This window comes from Pristis pectinata, chromosome 21 (genome assembly GCF_009764475.1).
Source record: "Pristis pectinata isolate sPriPec2 chromosome 21, sPriPec2.1.pri, whole genome shotgun sequence".
Lineage (NCBI taxonomy): Eukaryota > Metazoa > Chordata > Chondrichthyes > Rhinopristiformes > Pristidae > Pristis > Pristis pectinata.
In genome coordinates this window covers 23,285,351-23,302,561 of record NC_067425.1, presented here as the reverse complement: position 1 = coordinate 23,302,561, position 17,211 = coordinate 23,285,351, and the positions used below count along the sequence as shown (strand labels likewise).

Below are 17,211 nucleotides of genomic sequence, written 5' to 3'. Positions count from 1 at the left end.
GATAGGCCTTCTACATCAGGACCTGGCGAGAACACAGATGACGATGTTGGACAACAGGCTGGAAGATTCAGGCCAAAATCTTCACTTTCCAGCAGGTATAACCAGAAGATAATTAGAAATGGGAATGCAGACTGATTATTCTTTTCTCTCATCTCTGGGGCCTGAGTTTGCCTGTAGCTCCTCAATGGCCAGGCCCATAAGGAACAGGTAACTTAGTACTAATGATGAAGCAAGCCCAAGAGTTTGTGGTGCATATAGCTTGGCTTCACACACAGCAGTACCTACTAATTGAGCCATTGGGGGAGGGATCAAATATTAATTTTAGTCACCTGTTACAGTTCTAAGGCAAAAAATGGTATTATACATAATTCATTCTCAGAAAGGGGGAACGATTCTACAATAAGGTAAAGCTTAAAATTAATGCTTCAGTGCTCGAGGCAATTAGCTTTAACTTCAGATCAAAATTTTACCAGTGAGACTCTGACCTGGTACTTAAGGGACTCATTAATTCCCAGGTTATGTGAACCTTGGATGCAATCTAACTCATGTTTTTCGGGCTTCTGATCATGCTGTGTCACATGAAAACTGAATTAACAACTTAGGGTGCACCTTTGTGTTCAGATGCTTCTCATGCACCTCAAACTCCACTTTGAATTGTCATCCTGCAGACTAATCTGGTTCCAACTCACTATGATTAATTGAAACATTCAGGGGACATCTGTAAGTTCTCATTGCTGAGCCCTTATTTCAGAGAACATCTCTTGTAATTAGATGCAAACAAGTTTTCTTAAGCACTGGGGATTCAAGCTTGCCTCTAAACTGGTAAAAATAAGTCCAATTCAGATCCAGGTCTTTAAGTGTATGCTATTTAGTAAAGTGATTAATTTTTAGAAAAGAAAGACAGTTACCATAATATTGCAATTTCATTATATCCAAAATAGAGATTAACTGTATTCAGACAGAGAACAATAGGCTGAGAAAAGTCAAGTGGATTTCATAAAAAAATCCACAGTGTGACAGTAGGACAGAATGAATTCATTTAATTGGATATTCTCATTAAGCAAACTCATGCTGGTCATCACTGCTTTTCCCACAGCCACTAATGAAGGAGACAAGGTGGAGTAATCTCAATGTATCTCGGCCTACAGCCATCCACAATAGAAGTGACATCAAGTCAGCATATAGTCCCCAAACTCATTTAGAGCGTTGTACAAGATGCAATTATCACTATTAAATGAACAGAATCTTACAATCCCCAAACATTTCCAATTCAAATTGATTGCGAGCAAAGTGATAAGTATAACCAATTTTCAACTTGCTTGGTTTCAAGTATTAATTGTGATTACTTTTTGAAGCACCACTCCAGGCTGCAATCCCACAAATCATTGATTTATTTATTTTCAAAACGTGATTTTTCTTTTATTTCTATAATACTTCACTCATACTGGACTAGGTACGATAAGCTGAACCCGGCAGAACATCATCACAAGCAAATCATGTGTTTTGGAGGATGTGATCTAGAAATCTTGCTGCATTCCCATCAAAGATCAGCAGTCAATGACAATGGCACAACTATCACTTTATTGAAGCTGTCAGACAACAACCAATCAATTCTGAAAGCTATGTTTTCTTTCTCTGAATTTGCACAAGAACCCAAGATTGTGCAGATGATCTGTGGCTATAATTTCTTTCAGTCAAATGATAGAAACTTTTCTTCTCAGAACTCGCAGAGAAAAGAAATCACGACTTGTTTCCATATATGACCCTCTTCCATATGAATGGATTTTATTTACAACTTCTCAAACTAAAGAACATACTCGCATAAATGTTAATGCTGTTTGATTCTGAATAAATGTAATCTTACCTTCTCATCTGGGTCACTTTCACTGTCACACTGAAACAAGAAAGAAAAAAAGTGTTAGGAAAACAGGTGTAAGGTTGGATTTCTTTAAGAAAGAGTTAATCAACATTGCTGGTTTCTTTCCTCCCATCTTCAGCTAGAGCACTGGAACTTACAGAAGAAATAAACAAACTCGGGTTAGTGGCAAATATACCAATATTAATGAACGCTAATCAGAACAGTGATTAAAACTAACTTGTTCCCAAAGTGCCAGTGAAGCACATCCTAGAGCTGCCACAAGCTAATGACTTTCAGCAACATTATTGGGCAAGGTGGACCAGAACTTCATCAGCCATTTCCCTTGTCCTCAGTTGGGTGATTTTAGGTGTGAAGTTGATGAGCACTGTGCATTTTCCTTTCATAAAACATATTAAAGCAGAAGATGTATGTTCAAGCACACATTATATAATTGATTAAAGCAAAATAATAAAGAACTCAGCAGAGATATTTTCAGAGCAATCATAAGCACAGACCAAAAGTAATATGTGTTACTCATGAGCTGTATTTTTTTAAATAACTTGAGATTAGATTACCTTGTTTTAAAACAAACCAATTGCCAATGTACATCTTATGTTGGTGGAATTGCTCCAGTTTTTGTTACTAAATTGAGGAACTCCCTTGCCATTTGAGTCACCCAGACAGGATTCTCTTCAATGGCCTAAATGCAATGATTCTTGCCAATATTCAAAGAAAAGCGGTGGGATTGGGCGCAAAAGAGAGGAATAGGAAAAGGGATAGGGTTAAGCATTTAAAAAGTCCCTAAATCCAAAGAAATTAATGGACTTTTTAATGGACTAACTCCACTTTTTATTTTGTTCCCAGAAAATAAAGCAAGATTTACATCCACCCTAAAGTAAATAATTTGCACGTATTTGGACAAATAGGTAGAATTTTGACTGATTTTGAACTACAGAACAGGGCAAACATAATCTTGGCTGTGGGGACTAAGCATATCTGATTATAATCATCATTAATTAATACTGCACCAGACAACAACATCCCCTTCCCTTTATATAGAGCTTTTCATGTAGCAAAATGTCCCAAGGTATTTCTTAGAAATATTAGTAAACAAAGTTTTATTGTTCAGCGACAAGAGAAGATATTAAAGCAATGGTTCAAAAGGTAGAGTTTATGGAGCTTCATAAAAGAGGAAGGAGAGGTTTAAGGTGGGAGTTTGAGAGATTAAATTCACAAATGGGGTACTCAAAAAATTCCAAATTTTGATCATGGAACTCCCAATTTATCCGAGAACAAAGTTGAAAATTCTCACTGACTGAAATCACATGATGTAAAGTGGAAAATAAAGGCAAAACATTTTACTCTGAAAGAACTATCATAACAGCTTTGAAAATTGGGGGAGAATGCCAACTAATGATTCCTTCTTGGTTGGAAGGAAGAATATGGACTTCTGAAGCAGGGTAATTATGGCTACTTTACTACAAATATAATCACTGCTATGAAAGATTTGCTTGATGCACTTGCTTATTTCTTCTGACCTAATTTAATTGTTTGTAAAAGTTAATTGTCCCTACAAAGAGAGAATTTAGATTCTGCACCTTGGCTTGAGCTTAGAGTAACAAACTGTGGTAATAAATTAACATTTTCAAGTAATCATTACAGATGTAAATTATTGGAGCAAGTTGAGGATCTATCCCCAGAAGCAGGAAGGTCTGTACACAGGGAAGAACAGTGGCATATTTATGAGGCAAGTCCAATTGACTTTTTAATTAAGTTGTTTATTGAGTTAATGGAGATATACACAGCACAAGATACATTATAGATCATTGCTCATAACAGAGGGTGCACATACAAGGAGACCACATGGAAACGTAATCAAGAGTCATATTATTCCCACTGGATTGACACAATATATGATGACATATGATATCCCAAGTGTCAATAACCATGATGTTCATACCATCTATTACCTTCCATCCACTGAGTACAAAAATGCAAGGAGTGTTTAATGGACCATACAGTGGTCCTCCCCTTCTAATGAAGAAAATTAAAGAGCAAACCTGATTTTATAGGCAAGCAAACCCATAAATCATCAACTGTCCTAACATCCCATGCATCAGTAAACAATAATTCTGCCACAATGATTTTTTTTACAGGCAAGTAATTCACATGATATAACTGCATGGACAAATCTTATTGCATAAGTATAGCCTGTGTCATTGTTTGATATTTAACATTGGTCAATAATATCAAACCAAAACTAAAATAGGCAGAAGATCCTGAATTAGCGAAGGTATGGCTAAACCTCTTGAAGGCTTTTCATTGAGAACATCAATCTACAAATATAATTCTGAGGGATATATTTAAATCAGTAAGATCAGGGATTCTGCTTAACAATGCTGCAGGCTTGAAGTCTTCAGGTTTTATTTTTGGAGTTTTTTCATTATTTTCTCAGGGTTCGATAGAATCTGGTTTATTCAGTTCTCAAAAAAACTACTCAAGAAAAGCATCAGGTTTTTGTCTCTACAAAGCATCAATAAATTGAAATAAATAGTAATAACAATTGCAAATTAGCTTCATTATTGCTTTGACAAGATAACATTTACTTTCATGTAATTACAAATACTTTTCATTTTCTGGTTTCATTTCTGTTCATACTTTTCCCCTTGCAATTTTCTTCACCACTGACCAAAACATCCCATGAAGAATATTGGTCATGAGTTGTTATTGAACACTTTGAAAGCACGCACAACAGTCTTAAAGCAAATTGCATAAACATTTAAATTCTGCATGGCTCTTACTGCCAGCACAACTAATGAGGAAAAAAAAATGCGTTTCCTGCTAGGCCTTTAGTCATGTTTTTAAACGTTCTTATCAGCTAAAACTTGAAAATTCAAGCCCTAACAATGTGCAGAGATTTCATCTGGCACATCATAAGTAGTGACTACCTTTTCCTGTTAATAAATTCCACTTTATTCCAATATATTCTGTGTTTAAAATAATCAATGTTTTAAATTTTTTGAGCATAGCTGAGCGCAATAGGAATCATTTAGAAGGCCTTTTTTATTTTCAGCATCGAATAATCATCTGGATGAAGGATAGTCTATGTCAGCTCAGAATCAGAACTGGGTTTATTATCACTGATATCCATCGTGAAATTTGTTGTTTTGCGGCAGCAGTACAGTGCAAGACATAAAAATTATGATAAGTTACAAAAATAAATGAATAGTGCAACATGTGGAATAACGAGGTACTTGTTAAGCAACAAATAGATAGTTAATTTTTTATCCTTGTTTTCAAGTCTCTCCACATTCTTGCCTCTCTCTGGCTCACTAACCCTCCAGCATTTTTTTAACCTTCCAAAATAGCTGCATTTCTCCAATCCTGGTTTCTTGTACATCCCTGATTTCCAGTTCCAGTCTTGACAACCACTTATTCAGCCGCTGAAGTCATAAACTCTGGAATTCCCTCCCAAAGCCACTCCACCTCCCTACCTCTCCTTCCCCTTTTAAGACCAAGCTTGAAATGCGTCTCTTTGACTTAGCCTATAGTCATCTATGCTAACATCTCCATTTGTGACTTGGAATGGATTTTTCTTTGTTTGGTAATTCTTTCATGAAGGACACCATGATAGATTTGCTTCCGTAAATGTGCTATATAAACAGTCATTATTGCTTCAATACCAATGTCTACCAATAGTACTAAAGTGGCAGTTAAGATGTAGAGATGTTGCAATTTGCAGAGTTTGGGAATTCTGAGATATTACTTAATAGATGGGATTAATTTATATTGGCATCTTGGTCAGCTCAGACATGGTGGGCTGAAGGGCCTGTTCCTGTGTTGTACTTTTCTATATTTCTTTGTAAAGAAAAGCAAAATCAATGAACAAGGGGGAGAAAAGCAAAGAAGATTGGTACAAGCAACATTTTGGATGACACTATGTGAGCTAGATTTATGGAAAACATTCAGATCATCATTAAAACTGGATCTTGAGTCAAAAGTGCATCATTTTTCAGGAATGTTGCTAAAATTAGAGGATGCAAAACAGAGGAAATAGCAATTAGTTTGTACAAGATATTGGCCCTTTCCCACTTTGTAGTGTTCTGAGCACAATTTCACAGAGGAGAGCCTGACTTCAGAGAGAATATAAAATTGGTAGCTGGTGTCTGACACCTAGCTGTAAGGAAATATTGCATGTACTATAGGTGGTAAAGGAGGTACCCAAGAGAAGGTTGATAGAAAACACAATGTGGAGCCACAGGACCAGCAATGAATCTTTGACGGGAAAAAGCTGCATGTACAACCAGGTTATAATTTTTTCACGGGAAGGAAGTGAATATGTGGAATAGTTACCCGTGCAGCAAAGGATTAGATAACTTTAGAGTCAAAGAGCAATACAGCACGGATACAGGCCCTTTGGACCAACAAGTCCTTGCTGACCATGGTGCCTACACAGGTGGTCCCAATTTCCTGTGTTCGGCCCATATCCCTCAAAGGTCCACTCCTCAATGTACCTATCCAAGTGCTTCTTAAATGATACTATTGAACCTGCCTCAACTACTTCATCTGGCAGCTCATTCCATCTACTCACAACCCTCTGCGTGAAAAAGTTGCCCTTCAGGTCCCTTTTAAATCTTTCCCCTCTCACCCTAAATCTATGCCCCCTAAGTTTTGGACTTCCCTACCCTTATCTATGCCTCTCAAAATTTTAAACACTTCCATAAGGTCACCCCTCATTTTCTTGTGTTCCAAGGAATAAAGACCAAGCCTGGCCAAACTGTCCCTATAACTCAGGCCCTCTAGTCCTGGCAACGTCCTGGTAAATCTTTTCTGCACTCTTTCTAGTTTAACCATGTCATTCCTATAACGGGGTGACCAAAACCGTACGCAGTACTCCAAGTGCGGCCTCACCAATGACTAATACAACTGCAACATAATGTCCCAACTCCTATACTCAATGCCCTGACTGATGAAGGCCAGTGTGCTAAATGCCCTTTTCATCACAATTGTCTACCTGTGACGCCACTTTCAATGAACTATGCACATGTACTTCTAGGCCCTCTGTTCCATTACACTCCCTAGTACCCTACCATTCATAGTACAAGTCCTACACTGGTTTGACTTTCCAAAATGCATCACCTAAACACTTATCTGTATTGAAATCTATCTGCTACTCCTCAGCCCACTTCCCTGACTGGTATATTAGCGAAGGTATATTTTTGACAGACAGAGCTGCTGTACAGCTAGACAGCCACATTACAGTAAATTAGGGGCTGCCAAAAGTTCCAGTCCTGTGTTCTTACAGATATTGTGTTAGGAAGATTTACTACGTTGATGCTTTGTGCATTATCTTGGACATGAGGAGCTTATGACACCTAGTTAAGGTGCAGGGAGGAATTGGTCTCAGATTTTTTTCCTCTCCTCTTATCTCTCAGAGAACTTAGTTCTACCAATGATTGAGAAAGCTGGTAAAGTAAGTTGCAAAAAATAATAAGTGGGGGCAGTCATGTGGAAAGTACATGAAAACAGAATACAACAAACAACGTGCTGGAGGAACTCAGCAGGTTAAGCAACATCTGTGGGGGGAAAGGAACTGTCGAAATTTAGGGTGAAATCCCTACATCAGATCTAATTGTGGAGAGGGAAAATAGTATAGAGGAGAGTGGGAGGGGTGAGACAGGGGACAGAGGTGAATGGTGGACTGAGGATGGGTTAAGGATAACGGGAAGATGGAGGCAGGTAAGGGAGGAGAAGAGAGTGAGAGGGTGAGGGGGGACAGGGGAAGAGAGGGAGAGGGTGGAGGGGGAGAGGGTGAGGGGGGAGAGGGTGAGGGGGGAGAGGGTGAGGGGGGAGAGAGTGAGGGCGGAGAGAGTGAGGGGGGTGGGGGGAGAGGGTGAGGGGGGAGAGGGGGAGTGGGGAGAGGGGATGGGGAGTTGGGAGACAGAGGCAGGCAGATGATAGATGGAGGCAGGCAAAAACAAAAGGCAGGTGGAGCCAGGAGGGGGAAGGGCAAGGTGAAGGTGGAGACAGCTGCTGGAAGGTGATAAGTGGGAACTCAAAGGCTACCAATACCGTAATCTGAAGAGTAAGGAAGGTGATAATGGAAGCCATTAGGGGTGAGGTAGGCAAATGGTACCAGATGGAAGAGAGGAGACTGAATCTGGTGGGTAAATGTGAGGATAGTAGGTGAAGCAGGAGGGGGATGAAAATGGGTGACAGGGGTGCTGGAAGGAGGGTACAGGAAAGCGGATAAAATGGGTGGACCAGAGGTCCGGAAGAAGGGGGTAGGATGGAACACAGGAGGGAAGGTTTACCTGAAATTGGAAAAGTCAATGTTCACTCCATTGGGTTGTTGAATACCCAGGCGGAATACGAGATGTTGTTCCTCCTGTTTGCGTTGGGTCTCACCCTGGCAGTGGAGGAGGCAGAGGACAGACAGGAATGGGAAGGGGAATTAAAATGGCTTGTAACCGGGAACTTGGAATGGCCAATGCAGACAGGGCTTTCCCCCCACAGATGCTGCTCAGACTACTGAGTTCCTCCAGCAGATTGTTTCTTGTTCCAGACTCCAGCATCTGCAATCTCTTGTGACTCCATGAAAACAGAACGTGGCTGGCCTTACATTTTTGGTTTACTGTCACTTGAATGCATTACTGTCAAATAAATATCGGTTTAGAGTCTTTAACTTAATAAGACTCAAAAATGTTAATGCTAAAATTTCTCATGTTTATGGGCATAATTACGGTGCAATTATAGTGATTATTTTAGTGTTAACTAAAGTGCACTATTACGTATTTCAAAGAACAATGAGACTGCAATTTTAGTCATTCTTTTGAAGTCATGACTGACCCCCATATTAAGCCCATTCATAATATAAGCTAAAGTAGGAATAGTATGAAAATATGTCATTGTCAAATCACTCTAGCTGCTGACCTGAACCTCCACGTGCCCATCTTAATTTGTGATTTGTGTTCAGCAAGAATGGAGAAAGGGGTCTTTTCCAGTTGTGTCAAGATCTACGTTCTTAAGGAAATTAAGATATATTGAGATCATACACACATTATTAATTTTGAGAAATCAGTAGATAGAACCATTGATATTTTGGAATAGTAAAACCTTGGTGGAGATTAAAGTCCAAAAAGCACTGAAAGAACAAATATACAGAAAATGTTTTTATACATTGTGCACGGTCTTATCATCAGATTATCTTTAGTTCACTGTTCAACTATTATTTTTTTGGCCAATTTTGTCAGCTTTCCTCCATCTTTTCACTCATTAAGGTGCCTTCTTGCCTGCTGATCGCAGTGGGTATCTCAGCTGATTCGTTACCTTCTCTCATTCATTCTCTGAAACACTGTGCAATACCCACTAACTTAAACTGACAAAGGTACTTTATTTATGAAGGAAATTATATTGTGCAAAGCAGCACCTCTTACAGCAGCTTTGTCAAAAAAAAACAAATAGTTTCTGCAAGCTTCTACATGGAAACATCCTACACTGAGCAGTTAGTCACACGCCATGATCTGTATGTACAGTAGCGCCATATCAGTAGTAACATATGTAGCACCAACCAATAACCTGACATTTTTTAACCTCCTTTGAATCTTGACAGTGGATGCCACCAGGCTATTTGAACATGAAGGACAACTGTTTCAAAATCTGTCACCACATATAACAGGATTAGTGACCAAAAATGAGGAACTTGGATGGCCCTTTGCAAGCTAACCTAGAAGCTAGTCCAACTGGAAAGTGTATTCACTTAATTCAGAGCAGGTGAACTAAGGTTTGTTAAAAGTATAATTCCAATATTCATTCCTATATTGAAAGCTTTATGAAACATAAGATGTCATTATGTATTGTTTTAAAAATTCTGCATGATTGAAGGATAATCTGGCTCTTGACTTTGACTGACAGTAAAACCGTTCAATATACGATATGTAGGCTATGGCTAATTCAATCATTATTGGACAAAAAATGTTACAAAGTGCTGAACAATTCAATATTTAATGCCTGTCATTCATAGTTCCGTTTCTCAAAAGTATGTGCAGTGTGAATCTTCAAATTGTCCTTTTGCATGTTCTGCACAGAAGCTTCAGTCCACCAGCCCAATTGATTGTTTCAATACCTGCAAGAAACAGCTTCATTTCCGAAACAAAGCAACCAGCCAATAAGCAAGTTCTGTTACTGGCCATCATGTAAGCAGGCTGTAAACCAGACATATGCTTTCCCTGCAGCCAACAGAAGATTGACAGACTGTGAGCTGGCCACCATCATCAAATGAACGGCTCCTGACAAAACCCTCTGCTGCTCTGGAGACACAGTAGACTCAGAGGTACCAGCTCAATTTCTGGCAATAGTAGCACTTTGCTGACCTGCGGCCAGCTCACCAGGAGTGTGCCACTGAATTTACAATTCTGTCCCCTCAAGAGCTCAATGTGCCAGTGCTTAGCAGAGATGAATGATCTCATAAATTATGTAAAGACAATAAAATGAATTGTGGAAAATATTTCAAAAGGTTGCCTGTCTGGGACCAGAGTGCAAATTGTAGACAGGAGCTGCACTAAAGGTGGTAATATCTTTTTAACCAACTTGTATAGTCTTATCTTATTTTCTGCATTCTCCTCCTGACTCTCTTCAGGTTAGTGTTTAGATCAATATCTTTTGTATGGTTTTTTGTTGCAGTAGAAGTTTCGTATTGGAAATATTAATTAAATCTATTAAACATTTTGATTTTCAGAATGGTATTATGAATGAGCTTTGTGGAGCAAGTTACATATGAGAATGTGATATTAACCAATTATTACCCTATCAAGAATCTATAAACTTGTACCATCTGCATGCTACTCTTCAGTGAGCACAATTAATGATTGAAAATTCAATGTCCACACGTTTTCAAAGTGCAGTCATGTTCCAAGGGATCTATGAGCACCCTCAATGGCTCCCCATGTTCCTGGAAACTATTTTTTTAAATAAGAACATATGAAAGATTCAATCTTCGTTCAAGGATACACAGAAATGAAAGTACTCAGAAATGCTACTACTACCTGAACTGTAAACTGTGAATTAAATGTAACAGACTGAAAAAAATCTGCAAGTCCCCCTCCACCTTACCGACCCACCACCCCTCTCCCCAATAATCACGTGTTCCCATTTCTGTAAAGCACAGGATGAGTTTTGCCCCTTTCAGATTCCTGCATGAACAGCTTAACAACAACAACACTTATTTCTCAGTGTCTCCCCAAGGACTCTGAATGGAGGTCAGGGAGCAGGAAGTGCAGGGAAGGTCGGCATTGTCATTATCATTTCAGTCTAATTTTTTGCATTTGGGAATTCTGCTAATTTTCCCACTTCTTCCCCAGTTCCTGTCCAAATTTTCCCCAAGGATGAAGTTCAGAAGTCAGAGGGATTTGGAAAGGGTGTTCCAGAAGGCATTTTAATCAATCATGCTTCTCTAATTGTGTTATATGTGGCCGAGCTTACAGGAAGTGCCACAGAGTCTGCACAAGAAGTCACAAGTTGTGAATTGTAAACGTTACAGCAGCTGAATTAATTTGTGCTGAATTTAATTTTGATGAAAACCTGTGGAGTGATGTGTTTCTTTTATACAACTTACTTTGTCAATAGTCAATGTACGTGCAGACACAACAAACGGCAACATAACTCCCCAAATGGTTTTATATTGAATAGCACCAATTGAAGTGTCTTATTCATGCAATTTCATGGAAAGTGCATTTTTATTCTTCAAAGCAAACTGTATATTTTAAACAGATAAATCTTTTCAATGGTGTTGTGATCCATTAAAAATGGGCTGTTCTCTTCCCTTTGTGCCAAATTGCTTTGATTGCCTCCATGCAAGCACACAGAAATGACTTCCCCCGGCTTGTGAAGCAGATGGGAGTATGTTAATGGAACCCGGCATACAGCTTGATGCAAAAGTGCCATACCTCATTACTTTAAGATAAAAGGAGATCATTGAAGACGGGAAGCAGAATTGACTTTTTGCAGTCTTGACTTGATGATGATTTAATCAACTGCACTCTTTCAGTTCTTATACACACAGCTGTCGTTCCTCAGGTGCCTCTAAATGAGGCACTCGCAAAGTGAGGAGAAAGACAGGAATTGCAGTCACACCTCCACTGCGAGTTGAAGAAAGGATATTGCATCAAGCATTCACCCTGAAATTTGAAGGATTGCAGTTGATGGCCAGGGCCAGACAGACTGAATCCATTTAAACTGAGACAATTGGGCTCATTTGGAAACAGCAAGTTCAATAAAGCAGCCCTGTCTGATGACAGATTTGTTCAGGGAGGGGAAAAAAGATCACATTGCAATAAGGAAGAGAGAGGGAATTTATGCCTGTATGAAGGCAACAACATTTTTCAAGAGTCTGAATCCTGTTTCTCAAGTTTGGAAGAACTAGTAACAGTTAGTCATGAACCATGCACCATATTAAAATGGCAGTAACATCATTAACATGCTTAATGACTCACAAATTGTGGTGAGACTTCTGTCAAAAGCTAAATATGTTTTCTGCAATAGATGAAGAATTCCCATCAGTTCCTTTTTCTCCAGAGTGGATTGAACTGTTTGAAGTCAACCAACTGAGTGTGCACACAATATTAGCTAAACAAAGACATGTTGAGCTGGAGTGAAGTAGAAAGTAAAGTCTACATTTGTTTTATATTTAATGTAGCTCTCAACAATACCAGTTAATCATAGAATGGCAATGAAAATGATAATTAAAATACATTTGTACTGCAGTCAATTATCAAAGCCAATACCTCACAATGAGAAATAATCTTTAACATCAGAATGTCAAAGAATTGCCTGGATTTTGCAGTGGGAATGATATTGAGTCTATCAATGCTCACTTTTTAAAAAAATCAAAATGAACGGCAGCAGTTAAATATGGAACTGAGAACATGGTGTCTGAGTTGCTCGGATGCCCTCAAATACCTACAGGTGTTTCACAGACAGGCTCCACATTCTAACACACGGTGAGGTCTTAAGTTACTGTACTTATGTGAACTTGCCATATTGTGTGGGAATGGATGAACCCCAGCTCTAGCTAACTTTTAATGACATTATTATTGTTGCCAAATCTCATCTCTCATCCTGAAAATCTGCTTTTACACGTGTAAAGTCCTATATTTTTAGAGGTCTTAAAAAACAGAAAAATATATTTTCATAAAAATTTTCATCCTTTATTGTCTTTTAATCCCATCTCTCTTTTACTTACTGCACATAGTTTAGCACTGAATTACATCTTCATAATTGATACTTCCAGGTCCAGATGATGTACTGCTCAGCCACCATGTTGCAGTATGATTGGTTTAGGAGTTACTTGTCCTGTTCATTGTGATCTCAGATCAACAGCAGAGGGTACGCACTGATACAGCTTTCCAATCACATCAATTTCCAATACAAAACTTACAAAAATCTACAATGCCTCATGCCGTTCCTTTACTGATGACTTCAAAACTCAGCCCATTATTGCAATACAACCTTGTATTGCAACTTTGTTGAAGGGTCGTATTCTGAGTGGAGGTTGGTGACCAGTGGTGTACCTCAGGGATCTGTACTGGGACCCTTACCCTTTGTGATTTTTATAAACGACCTGGATGAGGAAGTGGAGGGGTGGGTTAGTAAGTTTGTGGATGACACGGAGGTTGGGGGTGTTGTGGATAGTTTGGAGGGCTTTCAGAGGTTACAGAGGGACATAGATAGGATGCAGAGTTGGGCTGAGAAGTGGCAGATGCAGTTCAACCCAGATAAGTGTGAAGTGGTTCATTTTGGTAGGTCAAATAAGTTGGCGGAATATAGTATTAATGGTAGGACTCTTGGCAGTGTGGAGGATCAGAGGGATCTTGGGGTCCGAGTCCATAGGATGCTCAAAGTGGCTGCGCAGGTTGACTCTGTGGTTAAGAAGGCATATGGTGTATTGTCCTTCATCAATCGGGGAATTGAATTTAGGAGCCGTGAGGTATTGTTGTAGCTATATATGTCCCTGGTCAGACTCCACTTGGAGTATTGTGCTCAGTTCTGGTTGCCTCACTACAGGAAAGATGTGGAAGCCATAGAGAGGGTGCAGAGGAGATTTACAAGGATGTTGCCTGGAATGTGGAGCATGCCTTATGAAAGCAGGTTGAGGGAACTCGGCCTTTTCTCCTTGGAGAGATGGAGGATGAGGGGGGACCTGATTGAGGTGTATAAAATGATGAGAGGTATTGATAGGGTAGATAGTCAGAGGCTTTTCCCCAGGGCTGAATTGGTGGCCATAAGAGGACATAGGTTTAAGGTGCTGGGGAGTAGATATAGAGGAGATGTCAGGGGTAAGTATTTTACTCAGAGAGTGGTGAGTGCATGGAATGGGCTGCCGGGAACGGTGGTGGAGGCTGATATGATAGGGTCTTTCAAGAGACTGTTAGATAGGTACATGGAGCTGAGTAAAATAGAGGGCTATGGGTAAGCCTAGTAATTTCTAGGGTAGGGACATGTTCGGCACAGCTTTGTGGGCCGAAGGGCCTGAGTTGTGCTGTAGTTTTTCTATGTTCTATGTTCTAACTTTGAACATTTTGTGCTGGATATTCACTTTCAGCCCCCAAAAAGGTTATTGCTAACCTCAGCTTTTTAGCACAGCAGGGTGACCTGTTCAAAGGTCAAGAAGTGGTTGCTCATTAAACTAAAATTCCTTTTGCAAAAACAGCAGAAATTGTCCAAGGCTCAAGATGTTTGGTGTTTGCTAACTTAAACTTCCAACCAATACTCCCTTCTCAGCCTCTTAACATAAACAAGAGAACAATGGGATCCACATTTACTTAATTAAACCCTCCAGTCACCTGGCCTGAAAATGCAGTTGAAAAAACATCACATGCCAATGATGTCAACTCAGTGAAAAAACAGTATAAATGTTAGAAAGCAGTCAGGTTGGGGGTTGGGGGAATGACAGAGAGAAGGGGTTACAGAAAGAAGACCTAGAATTCATTCCTCAGCTTTTGGTCTTTTGTGATGGACAACTTGTTCGTCTGCAACTTGTTGGTATGACCTTTTAGCTTGTAAGAATTGTACTTGTGTTTGGAAATCCTTTGTAAGTCACAAGTCATTGTTAAGAATTACTTCTTAGAATTAAACGTGCCTCGCTTAAAATAAACTGTGTTTAAACTGCTTCGTTAGCTGGAGGTATCTTTTCCTTGGCTGGGAGGAGGGACCCACCCCTCGAAATAGTGATTAATGACAGCTAGACCTTTCCGTAGAGACTAAAGTAGTGAAATAAACTAGTCCTTGAAGTGTACGTTGATACAGTATAATCTCCCTATAGTGAGGATACTCGTAGGTACTCAAACAGATAGAAGTTAAAGTCTTGACTTAAGCTTAGAGCTCTCAGACGGAACATTCAATATCATCACAATTTGAATTGGAAGAGCATTGACAATTAATCTACTCTGCAGTAATTATTGTGAAATGCATAACAAAAATACCACTGCTGCTTTTCCCTTCATTTTTTCCCCATGTTCCATGGATAAGCATACACTTTGGCGTCATTAACAAATCAAGCAAACCCAGAAGGTGCCCACTAATTCCCTGTCCCAAGTCAAATGTCATTTATTTCAGTGGTTGGAAATGTGACAAGAAAAATTACCTAGGGTTTCTCTCACTCACTATCCAAAAAATCCTGCATGTGGAATGTTGACCAAGAATGATGCTTGAGTGGACTGCTGTCATGTACTATTCAGATTCAGATATTAAGAATAACATGTCAGCATAACCACAAAAAGAACATCAAGTCATGAGAAGTTTAGCGGAGAACATCATAGTGGGGAAGGAAAAAATCCTGAAATACTGGTCAGTTTATGATAATGACTACCCTACAATTCACTAAGTTAAAGGCACTACATCAATTCAAATTAATGTGTTTTATAAGTACAAAGGAATCGAGTATGAGGCACCATCATAGATCAAAATGTGAGGCCTATATTGCATTTCTGGTATTTCTAAATCACCTGAATCAAATGCAGAGAAGTATCACTCTATTCTACATCTCCTGATGTCAACAGGAAAATTAGAACATAGCTTGTATTAATGATTATTACAGAATATATTCACAAAAATATTACGTGAGAAAGGGTCATTTAGACCAGATTGTATTCAAATGTATTTTATTGATTCATAGAGTAATACAGCATGGAAACAGGCCCTTCGGCCCAACTTGTTCAAAGCAACCAAGATGAAAGCAATTATATTCAACTACAGCAGCACTGAACTATTTTGTTCCCAATAATCCTGTTTGTATAATATTTTGAACTGAGAAAAAATATTTTATCTAGGAACTGAGACATGAATGTATTTTAATGAAGAGAGCCAACAACTGACAACATCCGAGAATTAAGTTACTTAATTTTATTTTGTTTGTTAAATTTGCATTATCATTCCCAGTAACTGTATAATGAGCTGCTGTTTTTATGACAAAATCAACACTTTGCCAATCATCTGGAGCTACTCATCATTTAAAAAAAAATAGAATTTAAAAAACTAGCAAAGTTTGTGCTTCTGCAGATGGATTCATTAATGAAATGAAATTTATACTGTGATCAACACACAAGTGGTACAATGTGATTTTTTTTATATGCAGGCTAACCAGAACATTCAGAAAAATCTTATATCTAAAATTCCACAGCAAAGCAACAAGACCCTGTTAATTTGCTGCACCAGACTTATGAAAAGATATACAAGGAATGTGGCCTCACTGCAGATCTGAAAAGTTAATGCTGCAGATTGCTTAGCTGTGAGTGTGGGGACAGCAGGAATGATGGTTGCCATTGCCTCGGTCGAAACTGACAGTGCCAGTTTGACGTGTTGCTGTCAAGGGCCTGATAAAAACCCAGCATCCTGATGGTTTTCTGATGTGAACAGTCGCATCACAAAATGGCTTTGGACTCCCACAGCCTCTGCTTCCATCTGCCGCTGAGCCACAGTGCAGCCGGCTGCCTGTCTGTCACAGCGTGTATTCAAATTAGCTGGGGAGGAGGTGCTCAGTTGTGCTAATTACGTTTTAATCATTAGAAATGTGTTGGCAAATCAACCCTTGATTGCCATCTCCAAGTCTGTCTTCTCCAGCTGAGAGAGGGACCTGGCTGCATTAGCCAAAGCCTGCTGGGTATCTCTTCCTGCGCAAGATGGATGTGGTGATTGCAGTTCCCAACCGGCCCACCACTGAGGCTGTTCTGGCACATTATTAAAAAGCCACAAGCCTCTTTTCAAATTGTCGCTGCATGAGCTCTGTTCATTCTCGTGTCTCTATATTTAGAGCACCTCAGTAGTTTAACCCATCTGCAGCTTGTCAAAAACCATTCTGC

The 17,211-nt window shown here is 39.3% G+C and overlaps 1 protein-coding gene across 11 annotated transcripts in view; it reads right to left on the bottom strand.

Moving 5' to 3' along the window:
- Window positions 1-17,211, bottom strand: part of auts2a (activator of transcription and developmental regulator AUTS2 a) — a 940,688-nt gene that overhangs the window by 286,941 nt on the left and 636,536 nt on the right. For all 11 annotated transcript variants that reach the window (XM_052035563.1, XM_052035562.1, XM_052035568.1 and 8 more), the window contains one exon: window positions 1,865-1,894. In XM_052035563.1, the coding sequence (XP_051891523.1) occupies window positions 1,865-1,894 (30 nt within the window). The remainder of the gene's footprint in view (window positions 1-1,864; window positions 1,895-17,211) is intronic.